This window comes from Sinocyclocheilus anshuiensis, unplaced genomic scaffold (genome assembly GCF_001515605.1).
Source record: "Sinocyclocheilus anshuiensis isolate Anshui unplaced genomic scaffold, SAMN03320099.WGS_v1.1 scaffold315, whole genome shotgun sequence".
Lineage (NCBI taxonomy): Eukaryota > Metazoa > Chordata > Actinopteri > Cypriniformes > Cyprinidae > Sinocyclocheilus > Sinocyclocheilus anshuiensis.
Window position 1 is genome coordinate 738,437 of NW_015548210.1, and position 23,024 is coordinate 761,460.

General features: G+C 38.3%; 1 protein-coding gene across 2 annotated transcripts in view; it reads right to left on the bottom strand.

The window, feature by feature from the left end:
* The window catches only part of LOC107653733 (RNA-binding protein Musashi homolog 2-like), a 199,019-nt gene that overhangs the window by 30,443 nt on the left and 145,552 nt on the right, over window positions 1–23,024 (bottom strand). For both annotated transcript variants that reach the window (XM_016440547.1, XM_016440548.1), the window contains exons 8-9: window positions 9,131–9,213; window positions 3,166–3,280 (exon numbers count right to left, since the gene is read on the bottom strand). In XM_016440547.1, the coding sequence (XP_016296033.1) occupies window positions 3,166–3,280; window positions 9,131–9,213 (198 nt within the window). The remainder of the gene's footprint in view (window positions 1–3,165; window positions 3,281–9,130; window positions 9,214–23,024) is intronic.

Here is a 23,024-nt window from a genome sequence, read left to right on the forward strand (position 1 = left end):
TTCAGCGTCATTACTCCAGTCTTCAGTGTCACATGATCCTTCAGAAATCATTCTAATATGCTGATTTATTATCATTTATTATCAGCTGGAAACAATTGTGCTGCTTCATGTTTTTTTTTTTTGGTAACACTTTACTTGAAGGGGTGTGCATAAGAAAGAAGGCTTTAAAAAGATCGGTATCTGCAGATACTGCTTTCTGTGATCGGCGATCGGCCTCAAAAATCCTGATCGGAGCACCCCTATCTCAGTGCATTGTGGGTAAAAGGGCAGGGTCCTCTCCTGGCAGCTGCTATATCAGGCACTGATTTGCATTATTAATGTTCAGGCTAATATACCTATTTTATGGCTCAACAGCTCAGATTCACTTTAAAATCAATTATACATCTGCGCTAGCTGAAGCAGGCAGCAGCTCAAATGTGTATTAATCTCAGCAAACATACATGCGGCGCCCGACTATAAAGATAAATGACACGATTAGCTGTGGTAAACAAAAGCGTGAATGCAGCAGCTTTAATGAGATTTGGCGTATAAAAAAAACCTTACAGTTCCTTAAATAATGAGCCCTGATCTGCAGCTTTTTCTTCATATGCAAATTGTACTAAGTTCTGTCTGGTCGTCCTGTTCACTCCAGTTTCATTTAGATAAGACCAGAGTTAATATTTTCACATGAGTGCTTCATGCTCTTGTTCTCTCTCTCCCAATCCTCCTCTCTTCACCCTCCTCCACAGCAGTAATCCATGAGAACTTCTAGAAAGTTCACGCTTTGTTAAAAGTTGAGTATAAGATAAGCGATGTGTGTATCTCCTTATTTCAGTTTATATATTAAAAATAAATAAATACACACAATATGGTAAAATTAAATTATATTATGTAATTTAATCATATTTTAAATACTAAATATTTATCTTTATATATATATACATATCCTTGCTGAATAAAAGTATTCATTACTTTCAAAAAAAGAAAAAAATTTACTGACTCCAAACTTTTGAACAGCAGTGTATATTGTAACACAAGATTTCCATTTTGAATAAATGCTGTTTTATTTATTTATTTTATATTCATAAAAGAATCCTGAAAAAAGTATCACAGGTTCCAAAAAACATGAAGCAGCACAACTGTTTCCAGCACTGATAATAAATCAGCATATTAGAATGATTTCTGAAGGATCATGTGACACTGAAGACTGGAGTAATGATGCTGAAAATTCAGCTTTGCATCACAAGAATAAATTGTATTTTAAAGTATATTAAAATAGAAACTTATTTTAAATTGCAATAATATTTCACAAAATAACTTTTTTTTCTGTATTTTTGATCAAATAAATACAGCCTTGATGAGCACAAGAAACTTGGTAAAAAATATTTAAAATCTTACTGATGCCAAACTTTTGAACGGTAGTGTATATACTAGGGCTGTGCGATAAGGACAAAAAAAACCTATTGCAATTTCTTTGATCAATTTTGCGATTTCGATGTTAATCACGATTTTGACACACAGACATGCTTTAGAGTCATAAATGCATTCAGTGAGAGTTTGAAACATATTTCCAAAAGAAAACCAATTAGAGCTTTATCAAAAAGCTATAACATGTGACATAAGGCAAAATAATCACTAAGTAAAGGTTTAACAAAATGTCTCTATGGCAGGAAAAAAAAATAAAAAATCCCGTGTCCAGGGATTTTTTTTGCCATGCGTTGGTCATAGAGCTCTTTGTGGTGTTGCCTCAGATGTTGAACTAGATTTTAGATTTTGCGCCAAGTTCACACGTACTCTGTCTGCAGTGCGTATACAGTATGTGTATGCGGTGCAGAAGCAGCACGGACTCATTTTGCTTTCGCAGAGGATGCGTTTGCAGTCCGCTCCTGATCCGCACAGGGCTGTTTACCACAAACACAACATTTATCCATTATTTTGATTTCAAATCCAAACGTTGTTTCTGAAAATGCTTTTTCAGCATTGTGATTCTCTTTTATCACAGTACAGTAATACAATCTTTCATAGACATATTCACGTTTAATCTCAATAAATATAACTTGTTTAACTACCACCACGAGTGCCATCTATTATTGCCTTGTTTATCTAAAAGTGCACTTTTCCTTGTTTAAATCTAGCCAAAAAGCCATGTGTTGACTGTGAAACCGTAGACTTTAATTATATGCATTTATGGTGTACTTACTAAATTTCTGTGTCAATCCATGTTAATTTCTACCGCGAATAATGCGCTGTCACTTTAATTCAGCGCGTGCAGCACAGCAGAAATAGACTCCGTGCGGAAACGATCGCAGCATGACTGCTGCAGATGTACCGCTCCTGGAGCGCACTGCCGGACCGCAATCGCGTGCAGTGTAAACGCTCTGATCCGTTAACATGGGCACGGAAAAAATACGCACCGCAGACAGAGTGTGTGAACCTGGCATTACGTTTGTATGCCCACCTGGTCTGTTCTGTTCTTGTGCTCCATTTAGGCGCACAGCATTATGATTGGTTCGGATAGCATACTGCGGGAGGTCGGGGGCGCGGAAAATCGTGCTATAAAGCGATTTAGAAATCGTGCACGCTCAAATTGCCATTTTATGATGATTTAGATTAATCGCACAGCCCTAGTATATACACACATTGTTATCTCTATACATTATTATTCATTAGTATAATGAATCTGTTTATCTCTTTATTTCAGTTTAAATATAAATAACATAAAAAGAAATATCCAAAATGAAAAACAATATGATAAAATCAACTTATATGAAATATTACATAATTGAATATATTTTGTATTAATATCAAGGTTATCTGAAGCTTGTATATTATAACATCTATATTAATATTATTATTATTATATATCTGTGAGTGTTATGAATGATTAACAGCACTGATCTTGGCAGCAGGTTTGTCTCCTGTAGCTGATGGGTTCTTCTCGTTTAGTGGCGCTGTCATTAGCGAGGGCAGAGGTCAGGCAGATGGCTACACTGAACATCAGCCTAATTTTCCTCTTCATTTGAGCCATTAATACAGACGTTTATCTGCTCGTCAGGTCTGAAGGATCCCACAGCACCTGAGCTGAACTAACCAGACACGTTCACATACAGACCTGTCTCTGGTCTAGCAGCCAATCACAAGTTATCATCTTGCATCAGTGTGAGTGTGTGCTCATGTGAGACTCACTCAACATGCCCATGCCCAGCATGAAGGCATCCATGGTGTACGGAAGACTTCTCGCCCTCCCCCTCGTGCCTGGAGGAAACATCACCTCCTTTGGTTGGGCCTTCTTACATTCTACCTGTGGACAGACAAAGAGAAAAGCTAAGTGACAAAATTGTTGTTTCACTAAATTTGCAATGTGATAAAAGTATATAGACCGTGCAAAGTCTAGGGCCCTATGAAATCTGTTTTATTGTTTCCCAAATCCTGTGTGTTCCGTTTTCATTTTGCTGGATTCCATTTTAATGGTTTAATAAAATTGTAATAATCAAAAAACATGTCTAACAAATTGAATCCATAATACTTTTAACAGCTTGAGAAGAGTCTAAGTTTGAGTAGATGGAACTATCTTTTAGCAATGCTTTTTTCCCCACTGAGTTTGTCACACTTCACTCTATGATTGCCTTGGCCAACATAAAATTTAAAAAAAAGGCAGCATAATTATGCATCTAACAAAAAAATGGTAACACATTTAATTTTTGTTTTTAATTACATTCAAGGCAGTACAGAAAATACCACCATGATGACAAAATACTTCACAATTTTAATAGACACACACACACACACACACACACACACACACACACAGCTTTGCCATCACAAGAATAAATTATATTTTAAATATATTAAAAGAGCTTAATATTTCAGAATATTACTGTTTTTATTGTGTTTTTGATCAAATAAATTCAGCCTGGGTAAGCTTGGATTAGACGTTTTAAAGACATTCATTTAAATAATATAGCTTCATTTTGTATATGCTAAATAAAATGCATAATTTTTTCTTTTGGTTTTTGGATGAAATATGGCTTGGTCTTGATAGGTATCCTGAACTTCGCCCACCCATTGTTTGGAAGAGTCACTGGACTGTAAACATGATGCCTAAAAATGTGAACTTTTTGAACAGAGCTTGAGTCATATCTCAAGCTCTGTCAGTTTGAGTTTTGTGTACATTATTGGCATAACAAACAGTGATACATTTGTGTATCCAAAGCATTTTTTAGACAACTAAACTAATGCAAAAATAAACAAAGTCTCTCTGTTTTTCTGATTCCACCCTGTGATCTCCTCCGCACCCCTCCCCTCATCCTCACGTTCCCGCTCTCTGATTGACATTTTAACCTCTGGAGCGGAGCACATGAGCGGACAGCAGACAGCAGTCCCTGCCTGAGAGACAGAGGAATATTCCTCCAGAGAGCTACGAGAGGGAAGACAACATGTCTCTAGCAAAGGGGAGAAATAAACAAACACACAAGCAGAAAACATCAAACCCAAACAAACACACAGACGTTCGCTCTCTCTGGTGATATGAGCATAACCGGGTCAGACGAGGAAAGATTTTCCTCCTGACAGGCCTAGCAGGCAGAGGATCCTATTTACCAAGCACATCTGCATGCTTACAGGAGTGTGAGTGTGTGTGCGCTGACAGTGCCTCTACGGTAAAAACACAATGAATTTGCACTTGGCTGAATCTGTCCTCTGCGTTGATCGACTCGTCTGCCTGCCCAGGGCCCGTCCATCTGTGTGTGAGTGTGTGTGTGTGTGTGTGTGCTGCTCAGCCCTTCGCAACACACACACACACACGGCAGATCATCTCCCATCGAGACTCACGCAGATGCTGCTCGGCACAGCTGGACACACACACACACACATGGTTCTGCTGAAGTTCAACTTGCTGTGCCATCAGCGCTGCTCTGAATACATGAGATATTTCTGGATTTGGCCGGTGATGGATATTTAATATTCATTCTAAATTAATGAAATCTAAAAAGGTTTGGTTCACACTCTGAGCCCTGAGGATGCAGCGTGGGAGATATTATAACATGTAAATGTATTATAATTACTATAGAAGGAATTGTTAATCATATGAGTGACAAGTTTAACAAACAATTAGCTCAATATAGACTTTCTATCTTCTGTGGAACACGAAAGGAGATATTAAAGGTTCATATGCTGCTCTTTTCCATGTAATTTCAATAATCCATTTATCAAGCACAGAATGCGCATTTTCGGATGAACTAACTACTTTAATTCAAGAGCTGAGAGATGTACTGATGTGCTCATAGATGGGTGTTTTGGACAACCTGTTGTACAGCATGTCCATTTCAACAGGTCTAATTCTGGACGGCAAACACTCATCTAGCCAGACATCATCTAGGAGATAAACATGGGCCATTATCTGCTCACACACAGACACACTGCTGCGGTCTCAAAAGGGTTTCTCAAACTTAATTTAACTCAAGGACATCCTTCATAAGCCCAAACTTCATACCCTAAAACTAAGACCTATAGGTGATAAAAAAAATCTCCTAAAATTTCCAGCACAAACAGGCAGTATGACATCAGTAAGCAGTTTCATTACTACAACCATACAACACACTTAGCATAGAGCTGTTTTCATAAGTCTCATCAATCCACTACTGCTTTTTTAAAGTGTGTATGAGGGAAAGAAAGATGAAAATTCAAAATAATCATCCAAACTGTTCACGATCTCAATCCATTTTCAACATATATATTCAGTGCGGGTGCAAATAAAAAAAATAGTGATGGAAAAAAAAAAAATAGTGATGAACCAAAATTTATGTTTTTTTTTTTATTATTATTATTTAGCCAAAAACAAAACTGAAAATATTTTTTTAAATTAAGAAATGTAATAATTACATTTATTTTACTATCAACACTCAAATAAAAACTGTATACAAACATTTAAATTTCACATAAAGCAGTTTTATATCAACTTTTTAATTTTATAATTATGTTTCTACTCCAGTACTTGGCTGTAATTGGGGGCGAAGCACAGAAGGTGTATATTTACTTCTTGTAGCTTAAACCGCACCACTAGAGAAGCACTAATTTCAGTCAGTGATTTTGGCCCTCTAAAACTGTTGAATTTCTGGTTTTGGATGAACATTATCACTACAAAAAAAAAAAGAATCAAGAATCAGACACAATGCCTCAGAATCACACATTCATACAGAACATTTCAAAATCCATTTGTGAAAAGAACAAAGTGAGGGAAAAGAAAGCATTTGTCCTCAAAGAACTGAAATCTGCTCCTCTCTGTGCTATAATTGGTCAGCAGCTGCCTGAACAAAATAGAAAAGTCAGATATAACTCACGCCTTATTTTCCACTATAAAAAAGATCAAAAACTACATGTTGGATAATAAAATCTACAAGCACCTCCCTTAAACCAGTATGAGTCCATTTACAGGCACTATTGGTTCCTCTGATCCACTGAAACCAAAGAGTACCTTTTTTAGTACGTTTACCAGTTTAATGCGTGGCGGTCTATTATTGCAAAATCTGATTTCAGACTTACCTACCCCTAATGGCCTATTCTCACAAAGGGATGATAACTATAATAACTAAGTAGTTTTAATACTCACTCTAATTTTATAAGAATACAGATATCATTTGGAATCACTTTCAGAACAATTTTTTTTTCCAGCTGATGAACTATAAAAACATTGACAGCCAATCAGAATGAGTCCTGCTTTAAAATCAACAGCATTTATCATGTGATGGTGTGGATGCTAACATAGTATAGTATCTTTATAGTTATGGCTATAGTTATAGTTATGTGAACAAAACAAGTATAAACAAGAATAATCTGGCTGCTGTTGGCTAGCATGTCAGAAAGTTATGGACTGCAGGAACAAGAGAGAAACCCCTGATGCTCTGAAGAGAGACAGCAGGACTAATCAGACTTAAAAAGCCGGTGAATTGATGGAGAAACCTCCTCTGGTTCACCCCTTCCTCTCTGAGATCTCTCTGTCTGTGTGTGGTAGATGGACACCCGATGAGATGTTCAGCCAGGCAAACAGGTTCACCATCACATGGTGTGCGACATGAGGTTTCTCTGGGTCAGGAGAAGTTCACATCTCTTGTTCTCTTCGACAGGCTGTAAATAACATCTAGTTATTGGAAAGTAAAGCCTGAACAGGAGGCATAAGGGACTGAGGTGTTACAATTTTCCAATAAATAATATAAAAAAAATAATCACTTAATGATAATAATATTTTGTGACAATCAATACATTAAAAAATCTCATCCAAAATGCTCCCCTACAAACATCCCTAACCCTGCATCCCTATAAACAGTATAAAACAAAAAGCAACTTATAAAACAGCCTCAATCTCATGTATAGCTCCACTGGTCAGCAAAAGTGCAAAGCAAGAAAGCAATCAGGTCTCGTCATTTCCCATAAACAAACAGCCTATTCAACTATTACACTTACTTATTTACCTTATATTAACAGTGTCCGTGCCTTTCTTATACAGTCACAGTGAACGGACTGCAGGAGACAATCAGGACAGCAATGAGAGGTGCTGCCCTCTGAACAACAGAACCACATGATGGACTATCAGAGAAAAATCGATCGCATGGCTCTGCGCTCACGGATCTGTCTCTGGGCTCAGGAACAACCTGTCTGTGACGGAAGAAGATCTTAAGGGGTTTGATATTCTGTGCTACCCCACAGCTGTCCTGTGAGCCCAGGGTATACGCATGGACAGTGCACAGAGATGAGTATCAGTGTGAGAGAGATCCTCCGAGGAGACCCCAGCCAAACCGATCCTTTCCACCACACCGCTCCTGTCAACCACAGCAGAGAGCCCAGCAGGGGCAGCACAGAGCCAGGGGCCGATTCTCTACATGCAAAACATCCTCCCATCAACTCATGCTTCTGCTCAGTCAGGCATATATTTGTACGAAGCATTCTTCAAAATAAAAAAATGACTATTTAAATTACATTTAATTATGCACTACTTTTCAAAAGTTTGGGGTCAATAAGATTTTTTCATGCTTATGCTCAGCATTTATTTGATCAAAAATATAGTAAAAACAGTAATACTGTGATGATGTACTATGAAATTTATACCTGTGATGGCAAAGATACTTTTTTAACAGTCATTTCTCCAGTCTTCAGTGTCATATGATCCTTCAGAAATCATTCTAATGTGCTGATTTGCTGCTCAAGAAATATTTATTATCAATGTTGAAAAGGCAGTTGTGCTGCTTTTTATATATTTGTGGAAACTGATACACATTTTCTGGACTGTTTAATGAATAGCAACTTCAAAACAAACAGCACTGATTTAAGTTAGAAATCTTTTATACCATCCTTTTATAAACGTCTTTATGAGTTTAATATTTAATATTTATAGTTTCATTTCTTTTAGAGTTTAATTTATTAATATTTCATTTTGAGTTTAATCATAGATAAATTATATAATAATATTATTTAATAATAAATCATTAAATTGTTTACAAAAGTTCTCAAATAGCTTCACAGGACTATTTGCAATATTGTGGCCATCTAGACATATTATGCAACATTTAAGTCGGGTAAAAGTAAAACTCATATATATATATGTATATAAAAATACTGGATATTTATACAATCTCTTTCAAATTTGAACCTGACAAATCCAGTGACTATGCAACGCACATCAGATGTTGCATATACAGTCTATGGGTGGCCCATATGAGGCTGAGACTAGGTATTTTCCATCTAATTTCAAGGAAAAACATTTATTTGCAAGCTGAAAGCCAACACTGGTGGCCCATCTGCTGGTTCTGTCCAAAACTGGGCAGCCTGTGGGGTGATAATCCTGATTTAATGAACTCAACATGTGCCAGTTACCTCTCTCTCCCTCTTTCTCTCTCTTTTTAGCCCCATCAGTCATGATGCAAGCATTTATAAATGAAGGAGGGAGGGGAAAGTTTCTGACTCTTGTTGACTGATCAAAATGTTTTCACACACATGCACACACACAATTTCACGCTTTCTGGCCACTGCCCAACACTTTACACTGTTTACACACACTCTCAGCGCTTACAACCACATGCTGTTAGGATCCTGCTAAATGGAAAATAAAATATTAATCCTTCAATCACCTTCAGAAATTGAAAAGGGGCAAAGCACTTACCATTTTATTATTGATTTCGTGAAAATGAATTTCACAGACTTTCTCTACAATGTCTTCATTCTCGAACGTTACGAAGCCAAAGCCTGTGGAAAGAGAGACAGAAACAGAGGAAGAGTCAGTCGTGTGCCTTTTGAACTCAAACTACGACAGATTTCGGCCTCTGTCAGTGGAGAGAGCGTGGGGAGTTCAGATCTGAACGGACATTGTCTTTTTGAGAGCCGGGCGCTGATGAAATCTCTCTCACGACCGGGCAGACGAGGGGGAAATCAGACAGCAGAAAAGCACAAAGACTGTTAATGAGATTCATAGAGCCACATCTGAATTTCATTAAATGCGTTCTGCGGTGCCTTCATTGAAATTTCACCGTATAACAAGCTCCCGTTTGAATGTAAATGCAGGGCCGGAGATCCCTGAATCCGTCTCTGACCGTGGGATTGTCTTCTTTTTTCATATTTATGAAATATGAAGTTTAACACTTTCAGCTCATCCAGGCTTAACAAGGATTTGGCTGTGCTTTTATTATAATGAGAGAAAGAGAAACGCTTTTCTCTGCAGTCGAATCTGCGACTCAGGAAGGGAAATGATTTTCTATTCCTGGGTATTTAGAGGAGACCAACGGTGAGAACACAAAGGAAAACAACCAGAGAGGAAGATAAACACTTTACTCACTGTTTGTTTATAAAGACAGGATGCTCCTTCAGTCGCACAGCACACACAAACACCATTCTGATCATTTCACAAGAGCTGTGTGCTACAGAGACTCGCAGAAAAGCAGAGGATTGATTGAATGAGACTCCATAAAATGTAGGGGTGCTCCGATTGATCGGCTACCGATCATTATCGGCCGATAATCACGTTGGGATGATTGATCGGCGGTCTCTAAAAAGGCCGATCTCAAGCTGATGACGCTGCCATGAGAGGTTTGGCATGACATGCAGCGGCACCATCTCAGTCTGTCCGGCGCGGGTGAAATCATAATGCTGAAGGTGAGGTACTATATTTCTTCATTAGATAACTTATAAAGTAATTTGAAAACACTGTGTGAGATGTAATTTCACAAACAGCGAGAGTGAACGACTGCACATGCGCTCTCTCAAAATACGCAAATGTCTTCAAATCACCACATCGCGTCTGTCTATAAGCGAGCTGCACGCTGCACAGTTGACACAGGAATTGTCACTTGCACAATGTATGTGGTGTGTATTTTTTCCGCGCTCATGTTAACGGATTAATAAAGTGCGCAAACTGCACACCGTTGCAGACCGGCAGTGCGTTCCACGAGCGGTGCGTCTGCAGCAGTGCAGAGATGGTTTCCAAACAGAGTCTATTTTTCCTGCGCTGCAAGCAAAGAATTAAAGTAACAGCGCATTTTTGCAGTAAATATGAACATGGATTGACAAAGAGGGGAATTTCCCCCATTTTCAAAAATGAAATTCAGGCCCTGAATAAATGTCTAAAAATCCTGATTGGATTATCACTATAAATAGTTATAAATGATAAAAAGAAGACTTTTCAGTGATCGGTATCGGCAGATACTGCTTTCTGTGATCGGCCTCAAAAATCCTGATCGGAGCACCCCTAATAAAATGTGTCCAGATGCTGCTAATGGCTGGTGTTTGTGTATTTGTGTAGTCTAGCACAGATCAGACAGACCTTTAATGATGACCTTTTCATGTGCTTTCTTCATACTTTATACTCTCACACCTACACCACTGTTACGAGTTATGAAACATGCTATTTCTAAACTGGCTGATGAGGAGGTGGGAAAAACACAAACGACTATACATAATGATAAATAAAAGTTAAAGACTTAAAAAAAAAAAATCCAATTGCTTTAGATACATGTATATACATATATATATATATATATATAAAAATTGTTTCAATGTTTTTCCTAAAATTCATGAAATGAAACATAACTGAGCACTACATCAAATGCTTTGAGCAATAAAATGTTTTTTAGTTCTGGAGAAACAGAGGTGTTTTGTATGTCCTGCACATACAGAATGAAACAACCCCAAATCTCTTGCCTTCCACACAAGAAAATTACTGGAGTCATTTTTCAAAGGCAGTGCTGTATTTTGTCCTGACCCTAATTCTTATCTCCACCTTTTAAAAGATGAAAGATCTACGCAGGGCTATTCTCTCCTCCAGCGGTCAGCTGGGCGTCAGAATAAAAGCGTGAGGTCAAAGGTCAAGCACAGCAGACTGTAGCAGTATGTGGACGCTCCAGTGATATGAGGAGATAACAGACCATACAACACAAACACACACTGCTCAGAAACAGAGGACACACTCATAACACAGGACTGTAATATAGTGTTTGATGATCATTTATAGTCCATTATATATGCGAAGAGGTTAGCCAATCATCGAATCGCCTGAAGTCATACTGTTGTTTGCACTGCAGTATGCAGCTTTAAAAGAAACGGATCACACACGTCATTGCTCATTTGCATAAAGTTGAACTTTCGCTCATGCCACTTCAAATCTCCAAATTGCTTTTGATCTGAACATCTATCTCTCTGTTCTTTCTCTGTTCTTGTAGAAGCAGCTTTTGTCAATTTGCTAATATTGAGAGCAGAAGTGTGTGTGTGTGTGTGTGTGTTTACTGTCTGGAGAGTGATCTTGAAAACGAAGAAGAAAAGACCGCCGACAAATCAGCCATCAGGAGCCATTTGTCACTGCAGATTTCAGACGGAGAAACACACATACACCTGCGCTCTCTAGAGAACTCTTACGTCACAGTGTGACCACAACACCCAGGCGCTGCTAAATCTGGACAAGCTCCCGGGCTTCATGGCATCCTGCAATTCCATCAGGAGTCTGAAGGGGGCAGTGCTGTGATAACTGAGTCTCTGGCTCTGGGACAGTCTGACCTCTGTGTTAACAAAACACCCACTCGCTTTCGCACACGATCACGCGCGCACACACACCGCAGAAAATCATCCAAGTCTCAGCACACCCTGTAGAGCCAACACTTTAGAAAAGAAACATATGCTCATCTCAGCTGAGTGTGGCATTCACTCCGTTCCCTGGTGTGGCGGCTCCTAGAGCTTCATTCGCTCAGACAGATGTGAGAGAATCTGGAAAAGAATTGAGGCTGATGTCTCTGTTTTACTTGATGATGCAAACTCATCCTGCTATGGGACGAAACAAGACAAGCCTCTCTGGTGTCAAACATGCAGACGCTAGTCTCAGATTTGGATCATCTGATGCATTTTGTGCAATAAATAAACCTTTTTAAAATGGCCAACTCGAATCTGATTGGCTGGCTTTTTTTCTAGGAGTAAGGTGCACAGGTTTTCATTGCTCTGCTGAGAGAACAAACATGCTTTCAACACCAAATATTAGTAAGATATCAAGAGTGTAGAGCAAGTAATCAGGACATCCCTTAACTAAACTTAGTTTGTAAAATAATTCTCACTTTGGGATGGAAATTGTGACCCCAAAGTCTACAAGCATTTTCCAGTGAAGTCTTTGCTGTTGTTTACAAAGATTTATGATATATAACTTTTACGATAATTTGGCAATATTCAATATATTTTAAATTGATTGTAGCAGATCATAATGGATATATTAGCCAATATCAGATATATAATACTCGTTTTAATATTATTTTAATATTACTTAGCCTATATATTATTTGTATTATTTTTTTTGCTTATTTGTATGTTTTCAGTGAGTGTGTCTGTGTAGTTTTAGTTAAGAAACATAGCACTGACTTTTCTCCTAATTTTACATTTAGATTACCTTTAGATGCCATCGAACACTCAATTAGCTTTTAAACACTAATAATTTAATAACCCTGTTAAATATAACCTTTAGGAAATCTCAAAATGAATACAAATTTTTATACTGTGCATTGTAATATTGTGATGCCTAAATTCATTTACAATGCCTGATATTAGTTTTTGGTGTATTATTTTTATTTTATTATATTTGTGTATTATATTTGTTATTTACATGAACTATAACTTCATCTATGTCTGTGGTCATGTTGGTTTAAGTAGCTCTCATTACAGGACAGAGGACACGGACCACCACATGTTTCCAACAGGATGCTAATGATTTCTCCGCATGCAGTGTAATATAAGACAGATCATCCTGTGTGTGTAATGGATCTCCATACCTCCATAGCAGTGTTTATTAGATTTATCTCTGCCATCTGACTATACTTACAGTAAACTCTTGCTTTTAGTCGTGTTGAGTGTTTGTTTTTGAGTGTCACTCTGATGTGTTTTAACAGATGTCAGCTTTTTCGTATCTTAATGAGCACACTGGCCAACTTATGTGTGTTTCTGTAAATGTTCTTGGGGGGCTGTTTAGCATTAAGCTCAATTTAAAAATCCCCAGATGAGGGAGAGAGAGAGAGTCAACGTTTTCAAATGGAGTCTGACAGCGCATGAACTTTAACTGCTGCTGCTTTCTCTCTGCCTCATCTTATGCGAGCAAATTACGGTCTTCTGGAACTTTCTCTCTGATGTGCTCTACTTTAAATACGTCTAACCGCCGCCAGCACAATCTGCTTTTATGCAAAGATCACTTAATGTCTCATTGATTTCGTATTTTAATGGATTTAGCACTGTGTGGTGAGGAGGAAACCTGGTAACCCGAGAGAGGAAGACGAACGTGGGCTGATTGCTCTTGGATAGCAAGTGTGAGATGCGTTTTAGTCAGAGCGGCGTTCTGAAAATGGCTGCTAACACCTCTTACCACCTGCGCCAGCGGACACGGAGTGCTGGAGTCAAAGCAGATTGTCTAAGGTGAAGAGAAAGTTGTGAAGAGAAAGAGAGAGAGGTGTTGATTGTCCTCAGAGCCGCAGGGACACTGTTGGTCTTAATAACCGTGGATGGCTGGTGCTTTAGCCATCTGCTGTGCTGAAGAGGCCCTGGGGGGGTGAGCGCAGCAGGAATCATGGAGGTCATACTGCAGGACTGAGGGGTCAACAGCACTGAGGACAGAGCAGAACTGGTGTCGGGTTGCGTTTCGAACCACACACACACACACACACACTAATGCGGGAGGACATTTGTATACTGTATGCATAGTCTTACAAAGCCAGACTTAATGTCTGGACCACTTTGCAGCTCCTTCTGATCAAGAACCATAAGCAAAATGACAGACTGCTGTTTGTTATTAAAAATTGTCTAAATAATAAAAAAAATGCAACAATTAAAAGCTAAGAGTGAATTTAGGCATCACAACATTATAATGTCAAGTATTCAACCTTTAGGTCCAGTCCTTGAATATGATTGGTCCATTTTTCTGTGGTTGCGCAGTGACTCTTTTCTGATGGTTACATTGTAATGCCAGTAGGTGGCGACAAGTAACTGTTTATCAGTGAGTCATTAAGTCATTTATTCAAGCAATTCACTCAAAAACACAAATTTCTTATTCATGAACGAAATAAGTAACTGTTCTTTTCGAGTGAGTCACTGAATCATTCACGCAAACTATTTGTTCAAAACACTTGAGCCATTCAGGAACAAAACAAGTGATGGTCTTTATGAGTGAGTCATTGAATTATTTACACAATTGATTTGTTCACCAACACTACATGAGTGACTACTTATGAGTGAGTCACTAAATCATCATTAAGGAACAAAACAAGTGACTTGTTTTTATGAGTGTGTCACTGAATCATTCACACAAACAAATCATTCAAACACTGATTCATTCAGGAATTAAACTGTCTTTAGGAATAAATCACTCAAGCACTCACTCATCCAATTCATCAAAAACTGCCTAAATCGAATACTTTGGGTAGGCACTTCCTTTTTTCAATAAGTATGCGCACTTCAAAATCTTACCAGAAATAGGTCATCTGGGAACATTTCGCCTACTGTTTTAGGAAGATCAATGAATGTCAATGAATCAACTCAACTTAGCTCAAATATTTACTTCTCAGATTTGTTAAAAAAAAAATTAAAAAAAGGAACAAAACAAGTGGTTGTTTTTATGAATGAATCACATTTTCTCAACTGATTTATTCAGAAACAACTACTGTCTTGTGGCTACAGACCGAATAACATCTGTGCTGATGTTCAGACTTTCAGAATTCATGCTTGTGTGATATAACTTGAGTATGAAAGTATAATAATTTAAGCATAATATTTTTGAGATTTGCTAAAGATGACATTTTATAGTGTTTCTATCCATCTTGTATCTTTGAAGTGATCTAATACTCACTTAAAGGGGTCATATGATGCGATTTCAATTTCTCCTTTCTCTTCGGAGCGTTACAAGCTCTTGGTGCATAAAGAAGTTCTGTAAAGTTGCAAAGACTAAAGTCTCAAATCCAAAGAGATATTCTTTATAAAAGTTAAGAGTCAACCACGCCTACCTAAAACGGCTTGTTCTAACACGCCCCCACGTCTGCGTCAAGATTTGCATAACGCTGCCCAAATGTTCACGCAAAGAAAGAAGGTGTAACTTTTATTCTCGCTGTTGCCCCCGCGGCCATGTTGTGGAGACGCTGTGTGTTTCGTTGTGAAAGCGAAACTACTTTGTTTGGCCTTCCAAAAGAGGATGATATCCGCTTCGTCATGCCTAGAGCTGATCCAAGCTAGTCGCTGAGGAAATACATCAACTTCGCGCTGTGGATCGCTGGATCGGCTTTCACCGTGGACGAAGCGGAGTCCAGCCCGGGGTCGTCACATGTGGTTGCCACAAGCCCGCCTGCCGCCGCTCACTCTAGCCACCGGCCTCTTATAATCCGTAATTATGTCCCCATTGGATGCAACAAATGCCTGGTTTATGATAGGTTTTAATGTTTTTGTCTCGTCGCTCTGGCCGGACACGGCATCACAGTATGGTAAGGGGCTTAACATTTCCGTCACACGCTTGAGGTATTCGGCCAATCACAACGCACTGGATAGCTGGCCAATCAGAGCACACCTCGCTTTTCAGACCGATGAGCTTTGTAAAAATGTACGCGTTTCAGAAAGGCGGGGCATAGAGGAGAAACAATAATGTACAGTATGTGGAAAATAATGTGTTTTTGAACCTTAAACCGCATAAACACATTTCATTACACCAAATACACAAAACAATGTTCTTTTTAGCAACATCTTATGACTCCTTTAAAAAGTGATATAAATCTACTTGTAAAAATAGGTGAAATTAGCATGCACTATTAAATATACAATATCTGGATAAACCTCCAAAACCTGTTCACACCAACAGCCTGCTGTACAACCAATCAGAGAGAGCCTGGTCCTAATCCTGTCCTGCGTTCAGAAATAGCGAGCAGCGGTGGTCACCTGCAGATCTGGAGGTACATGACCTACACGTGTATCAGATTGACATGTGCTGCTAAATAACACCCATGACCCTCTCTGTCAATCTAATCCAGAAGACAGGCAGTCACAGCACTGTAGGAAAATCTAAGACAAAAACAGAGTGAGCATCTTCTGAGGAAGAGCACAAAACGGCAGCAGATATAAATTAATAACGTGGCGGCAGACAGCTCCATTCAGAACAAAACGCTGACGTAACGAGTGTTTTGTCTGAGGATGTCGAAAGAGACCAATTACCATGAGAAAGAGAGAGTCAGATGATTTATCAGTGTTGTTACTCTGGCATGTAACGACTGTTTCATTAATAAAAACAAAAGCACAAATCAAAGCAATGGGGCTCAAATAAATCCCTGCGATGTTTTCCGAGGAATCCTCTGCGATTAGCTCCTCTAACCCCTCACAGCCTGAGAGTATTAACTGTGCTTTTGGACGTCGGCTCCATTGACTTCATCAACATCAGACCTGTGGCCCCTACAGCCAATTAAAAGGAGAGAGAGAGACAGAGAGAGAGAGAGCCTTGGGTGTTTTTTCACCTGAAAACCCTCCAGTGAATCCAAGCCATTAAAAGAGGATAGCTGCATCAGCTCAGATCAGAACGTAGATGAATAATACATTCCAGAGACGTTTACTCAACACATACACACAAACCCCCACACCCACGAACAAGACATTGTCCTGTTTCACACCAATGCTTGTTTTGAGCAGTGTTCAGTCAGTATATGATGTTCAAAATCAATGTGAAATGTCATTCATGGGATTAACTACTGTATTTTATGTGTACGCAGATGCGTGTTTGTGTGCATCTAGGGTAGTGGAGGACGAAAAGGTAAAACCTAGCTGCTTCACTACTTTTATTTACTGTATGCCTTGCTCTCAGGAAATGTGTGCTTGTGTATGTGGCCACCTGCTTGCAAATTCCCTATTAATTTAATGATTACTTCAGTTCATCTTTGCTTTCCATACTGTCAGTTTGAATCAGCATGTTCTAGATTCTCTCACTGAAAGCTACATGGTTGAACGTGATAGTTTCAGGGGTCTGAAAGGGTGACAAAAATCAGTGCTGCAAATTAATTTTTAAGTAAATTGAGCTTGGACCATCTTAAGAGGTGGCCTGAGTTCAGTTTGCTTTACAATGTGCAGCATTTACTTTATTTTCACATTCAAATGCCAAATATTTTGGCCCGTTACAGGTATGACAAATATTTGCATAATGACACACACCAAAGGAAATGAGACACTTATTCTATGCAAATGATAGAATGAGCATATTAGAAACACTTTCAAAGGTCTTCCTTTAGTGCTCTGTGCAAATGAAGGCTTAAGGGTTTAACCAGACCACCTTGCAATACCGTATGAAAGTTATGAAATGTATACAGATATTGTTATACAGATATAACACTAGTGTATATGAATGGATGTAGCCCAAGGCTGATAGTAGATTAAAAAATAAGATTAATGTATTTTTTTGAAAACAAAATTAATCTAACACAATTAGCTTATATTTGCCTCCAAACGTGTAGTTGAAATCAAAATGTAGTGGACAACAATATTCAATGTTTAAAAAGAAAAAACAAAACTGAACTGGACCAAAAAGATATCCAAGCCCACTTTCAAAGCCAAAGCAAAGAGAAATTGGTTCTTTTTTCACTTATATCACTTTTTGGCCCACTTGAATTGGTCTGAGCTTGATTATTTTAAAGAGGTCTCAAGTAAATCTGTGTACAATATGCTACTGCTTTTCATATTTAATATTCTAACATCCTTTCATAGCCGTAGTGAAGCAAACTTACACCAAATGCACAACAAATATTCCTTACGCTAAATGAAAATAAAATGCACTTGCCATACAATAGGTGGTGTGTATGTATGTACAGTATATGTGTATACACACACACACACATATATAAATTCAATTCAAAATTGCTTTATTGGAATGACTGTAAATGATACAATATTGCCAAAGCTTAGTATACATGTACAAAAAGATAAAAAATTAATAATATAATAACATATACACATACATATATATATATATATATATATATTAGTGCTGTGTTCAAAATATCGATACGACGATGTATCGTCACAGAGATTTGACGATACGAGTATCGATGCAGCTGGCCCTGTATCGATATTGTGGCACGTGTGCAGCAGTAGACCGCGCTTAATTTGAATACAAGAACAATGTTTAAAATTGAGCAGAAAAGTGCGAGGTTTCTAAAAAATAATGAATAGAGAATAATATATAGGCTATAACTAGGTTTAATCTGGCCGCAGAGGAACACAACTGGGTTGCCTGATATAAAGAGACGTAAGCCCCGAAACAGAGCTTTACACTTGCGTAATACGGAAATATCTGCTAAGTGTGCTACTTATCTTTGTCAACCTGGCAACCCTGTTCACACGCGCTCTCTCTCCACTGTGGATAAACGTGCTTGCTTTCTGAAAACAGCGGTTAGCTTGCAGTTTAGCGATCTCCACTTCAATATTCTATTCTCAGAAAAGTGTAATTCACCAAGTGTTTATTTACCGCGTGTACTCAAAGCGAATTTCCGCCGCCAACACCGCGATGACGTCATATTTGCCGCGCGCACCTAAGTGAACTTGGCGCGTCGAGTATAAATCAGCCTTAAATCAGCCTTGAGCGTGTGTGCGTTAGATACAGTGAAGACAGCGCGTTAGTTTAGAACTCTTCTCATTTGTTTTTTTTTTATTGTAGAGAGTGTATTAATTTGTGCAATGATAACCTACCAGCAATGTAAATGATTTTTTAAATATATTAGAATGAGTACATTACAAAAAATTTGTCCTTGCAGAATGAAATTTGCTGTATGGCAAAAACCATGTGAACAATGAAGCACATTCTGAGCATTTTTGGTATGCGTGAATATATATATTATATATATACTGTATAAATATATATATATATATATATATATATATATATAAAAATGTGTGTGTGTGTGTGTCTGTGTGTATAGGTGTGCATAGGATTTACAATAGTTTTGCTAAGAAAGCATCTGTCAAGGCCATAAATGCAAAAGCAAAATGCAAATGCGTGTATGTTCTGCAGGTGAGGTGCCTCATAGAATGCTGGGAAACTATTTTGTCTGTGTCTCAATGTAGGTCAGCTAACAGAACAGGCCATCTATTTCTGTGTCCTACTTGCAGACACACGGCCCTACCTCTCATTTGAGCGAGTCCCCTTCCCAAGAGCATGAGTGTGAGAGAAAAAAGAAAGGAAACGAAAATGAGGGAAAGTAGCAGAAATTATACCTCATAGCAGCTCTGTTACAGTATATTCTACATTTACTAACAGTGAATGTAAGGTAGAAAATGATGTTCTGTGAGGATGTGAATGTGTCTGCTTTTAGACTAGCTCACAGTCAAACATATGTTTATGAAAATGCCATTTCCCCCGCTGCATGATGTGCCTTTGATTTCCAACTCCAATTCTACAAGATTGACTATCCTGAGAGCAAAATCCCCTGCCGCACATGTCCCAGACCCCACAGATTCCCCATCTGACACTGCTGTTCCTCTATAGCACAAAGACGAAGATGGGCATCATTAAAGGACCGTGGAATGGTCGGGCTCCTTGCCAAATGCACATTCACAGTTCGGATGAGGTTCTTTTGGGCTGGAGTCTCTTTTGAATGCACAGCTTTTGTGAAGGTCACTGGCAGCTACAGATATCCAACATGTTTATTCATCTGAGATGAGAGGCTGATTTACATAGAACACAATATGTAATAAATTAACGCTTGAATAGAAGGGAGATGATGAACAGAGAGAGGATTGACTCTGGATTAGAGAAACAGACCGTTTGGGGATAGTTGAGAATATTTTAGAGGCTGTGAATAGCAGAAGAGAAAGAATGAGAATAAGAGGAGAGAATTGGAGACTTACGTGATAAGAAATCAAATGAGAGAAGATGAGAACAAGAGGATAGAGGAAGGGAGGAGACCAGAAGAGCAGATGAAGAGCAGAGAATGAGAGTGAGAGGAGACAAGAGGAAATAAGAGCAGATGTGAGGAGAAATGGAGAAGATTGGAGACAATAGAATGAGACAAGGGGAGAAGTGATGAGAAAAAGAAGAGAGACTGGAGAATGACAGTGAGAGGAGATGAGACAATGAGAAGAGGGGAGAGGAGAGATGAAAACAGGAGGCAATAAAAAGAACAGAAGAAAATAAAGTCAAAGACAAAAAGAAGGGAATATGAGATAATGTGACAGTGGAGAAAAGACAGTAAGAGGAGACAGCTGAGAAAAGAAGACAGGAGAAAATGAGAGAAGACAAAGAGAGGTTGAGACAAGTGGAGGAGAGATGAGAATAAAAAGAGGGAAGTGGAGAAAATAGGAGAGAAAAAACTAAGGAAGAGCAGAATACTGTGCATTCAGTCTTTCTGTAATTGCATTAGAATTTCAATGGTGCTTTTGAAAAGCACTGAGCAGGAGCAGCCCTCCAGATGAATCAGACGGCGCTGAACATTTAAAGTGAATCGCATGCAAGCTCAACAAAGTAGCATTGATTATACTTAATTAGGCTTTTGGTGGGCACTCAGACTACACTCTGTGTGTGTGTGCGCGCCGTAGCTTTTAAAAGGCACACAATGGTTTAGTTCATCTGTAATGAAGAATATCGGTGCTGGCACTTGTGTTTGTTCGAGGGAGACGCAGAGATGAACCTCTGACACAGATAAAAGGAAGCAATAGTATTTAAGAGTTGTTAGTTTACATCTTTCTCGTCCTAAACAATACCGACGATTAGAGCAAGAAAACCAAAATTAATTCCATTTCGGATGACCAGAGCTGAGCCAGGCTAGGAGACCAATGGGACCAACGTTGGTGCCGTGTGTTTTGAGTTTGAGCTCCGTCAAGTTAATTCTTTGTCGTCTAATTTTTTTTTTATCTTAAAATCAATTTTATACACCTGGTTGTTTGAATTCACAGCTCACTGGGTTTGTTCGGATCCCCGGTGGAGTGTAATTGGGATAATTCGTTGGATTAATCAAAATTCGGAGGCCTGGAATTGGGAGGTGCTCCAGCGTGCCGCTCAGCAGAGCGTCTGGGATGTGGCCAGGAGGAATTAACTCTGCCGGAAAGCTCCGTCTCTCTTACATAGTCTATTTAATTCATTTAAACCGATCTGCCTTTCGCATATCGAGATTAGTCAGCACACAGAGTTACACACAGAATGCGCTTTATGTGTAAACAACACGAGTGCCAAACAATACGATGTTTTCTCATAATCATGTGAAGTAACGAAAGCTCTATGACGTACAAGAGGCCGAGCGAGATATTCACTTTCAGTCTGAGAGTTTCCTGCAGTCTCTTATGAAGCACATTACTGGCAGTGAGAGATCAGCTGTGTGAGATGGAAATGTGAGATCACTCGAGCGTCTTCAGTGCCGGTGTGTGTGTGTGTGTGTGTGTAGGCTTTAAATGCCAGCTCTGTCAGGGATCACACTCTTTTCTTCACTGGAAGAGAAGACAGGAATAAATAAATAAATCTCTCACTGGTCCATTCCACACCGCCTTTGGAGATTCAATGGTCCCATGTTTCTCAAACGAGTGTTAAAGACACGGTAAAAATGAATAAATACTCCTTTGTTCAAGTTGGCCTAACTTAATCGATGTAAATATTGACAAATTATAGTAATGGCGCGCAGCATTCAAGTACTTCTCAACGTGGTAAATGCAGCTTCAATTAGGAACAGTGAGTGTTTTTCTTTTTTTGTTAATAATGTTGTTTGATTAATAATGATATACACCCACCATTCAAAAATAACTGTTAAAAGAACTGTTTTATATTTCAATATATTTTAAAATAGTATTTATTCCTGTGATGGCAAAGCTGAATTTTCAGCTTTTTTATTTTTCACAATTCTTTCTAATATGCTGTTTTGGTGCTCAAAAAACATGTATTAATTATTATCAAAGTTAAAAACATTTGTGATGCTTAATATTTGTGTGATTCACATTTTGCAGGCTTACAGCATTTAAAGTGCATCATTTTAATGCATTTACTGTCATTTTTGAACAATATAATGCATCTTTGATACAACATTTTTATTTAGTTTAAAAAAAGGTAACACTTTATTTTAAGGTGTCCTTGTTACACGTTACATGTACTTACTATTATAATAACAATAAATTATGCATAATTACATGCAAGTAACCCTAAGTCAAACCCTAATCCTAACCCTAACCCTATAGTTAGTATATGTAGTTAATTAATATTACTCGGTACGTAAATGTATAATTACACTGTAACAAGGACACAAAATAAAATGTAACAAAAAAGAAAAGAAAAACCTTACTGACTTGAAAGTTTTATTAGACTCTTTATTAGACTTTTTTGTCCAGCCTGTTTGTAATCACAAACCTCGGTACTGACTCTGCAAAAACAGTGTTATTTTAAGATGAGTGTGTTATTCTGATCTCTGGTCGATGCAGAAATGTGCAGATTAATAAATCTCAACACTCTTTATATTTAGGCTTCTGGGCCGCTGAGATCAAAAAACAAACAAATTGACAAATAAAGGGTTGGATTCTTCAGAGACAAATAAAGAAAACAAACAAACCTGCAA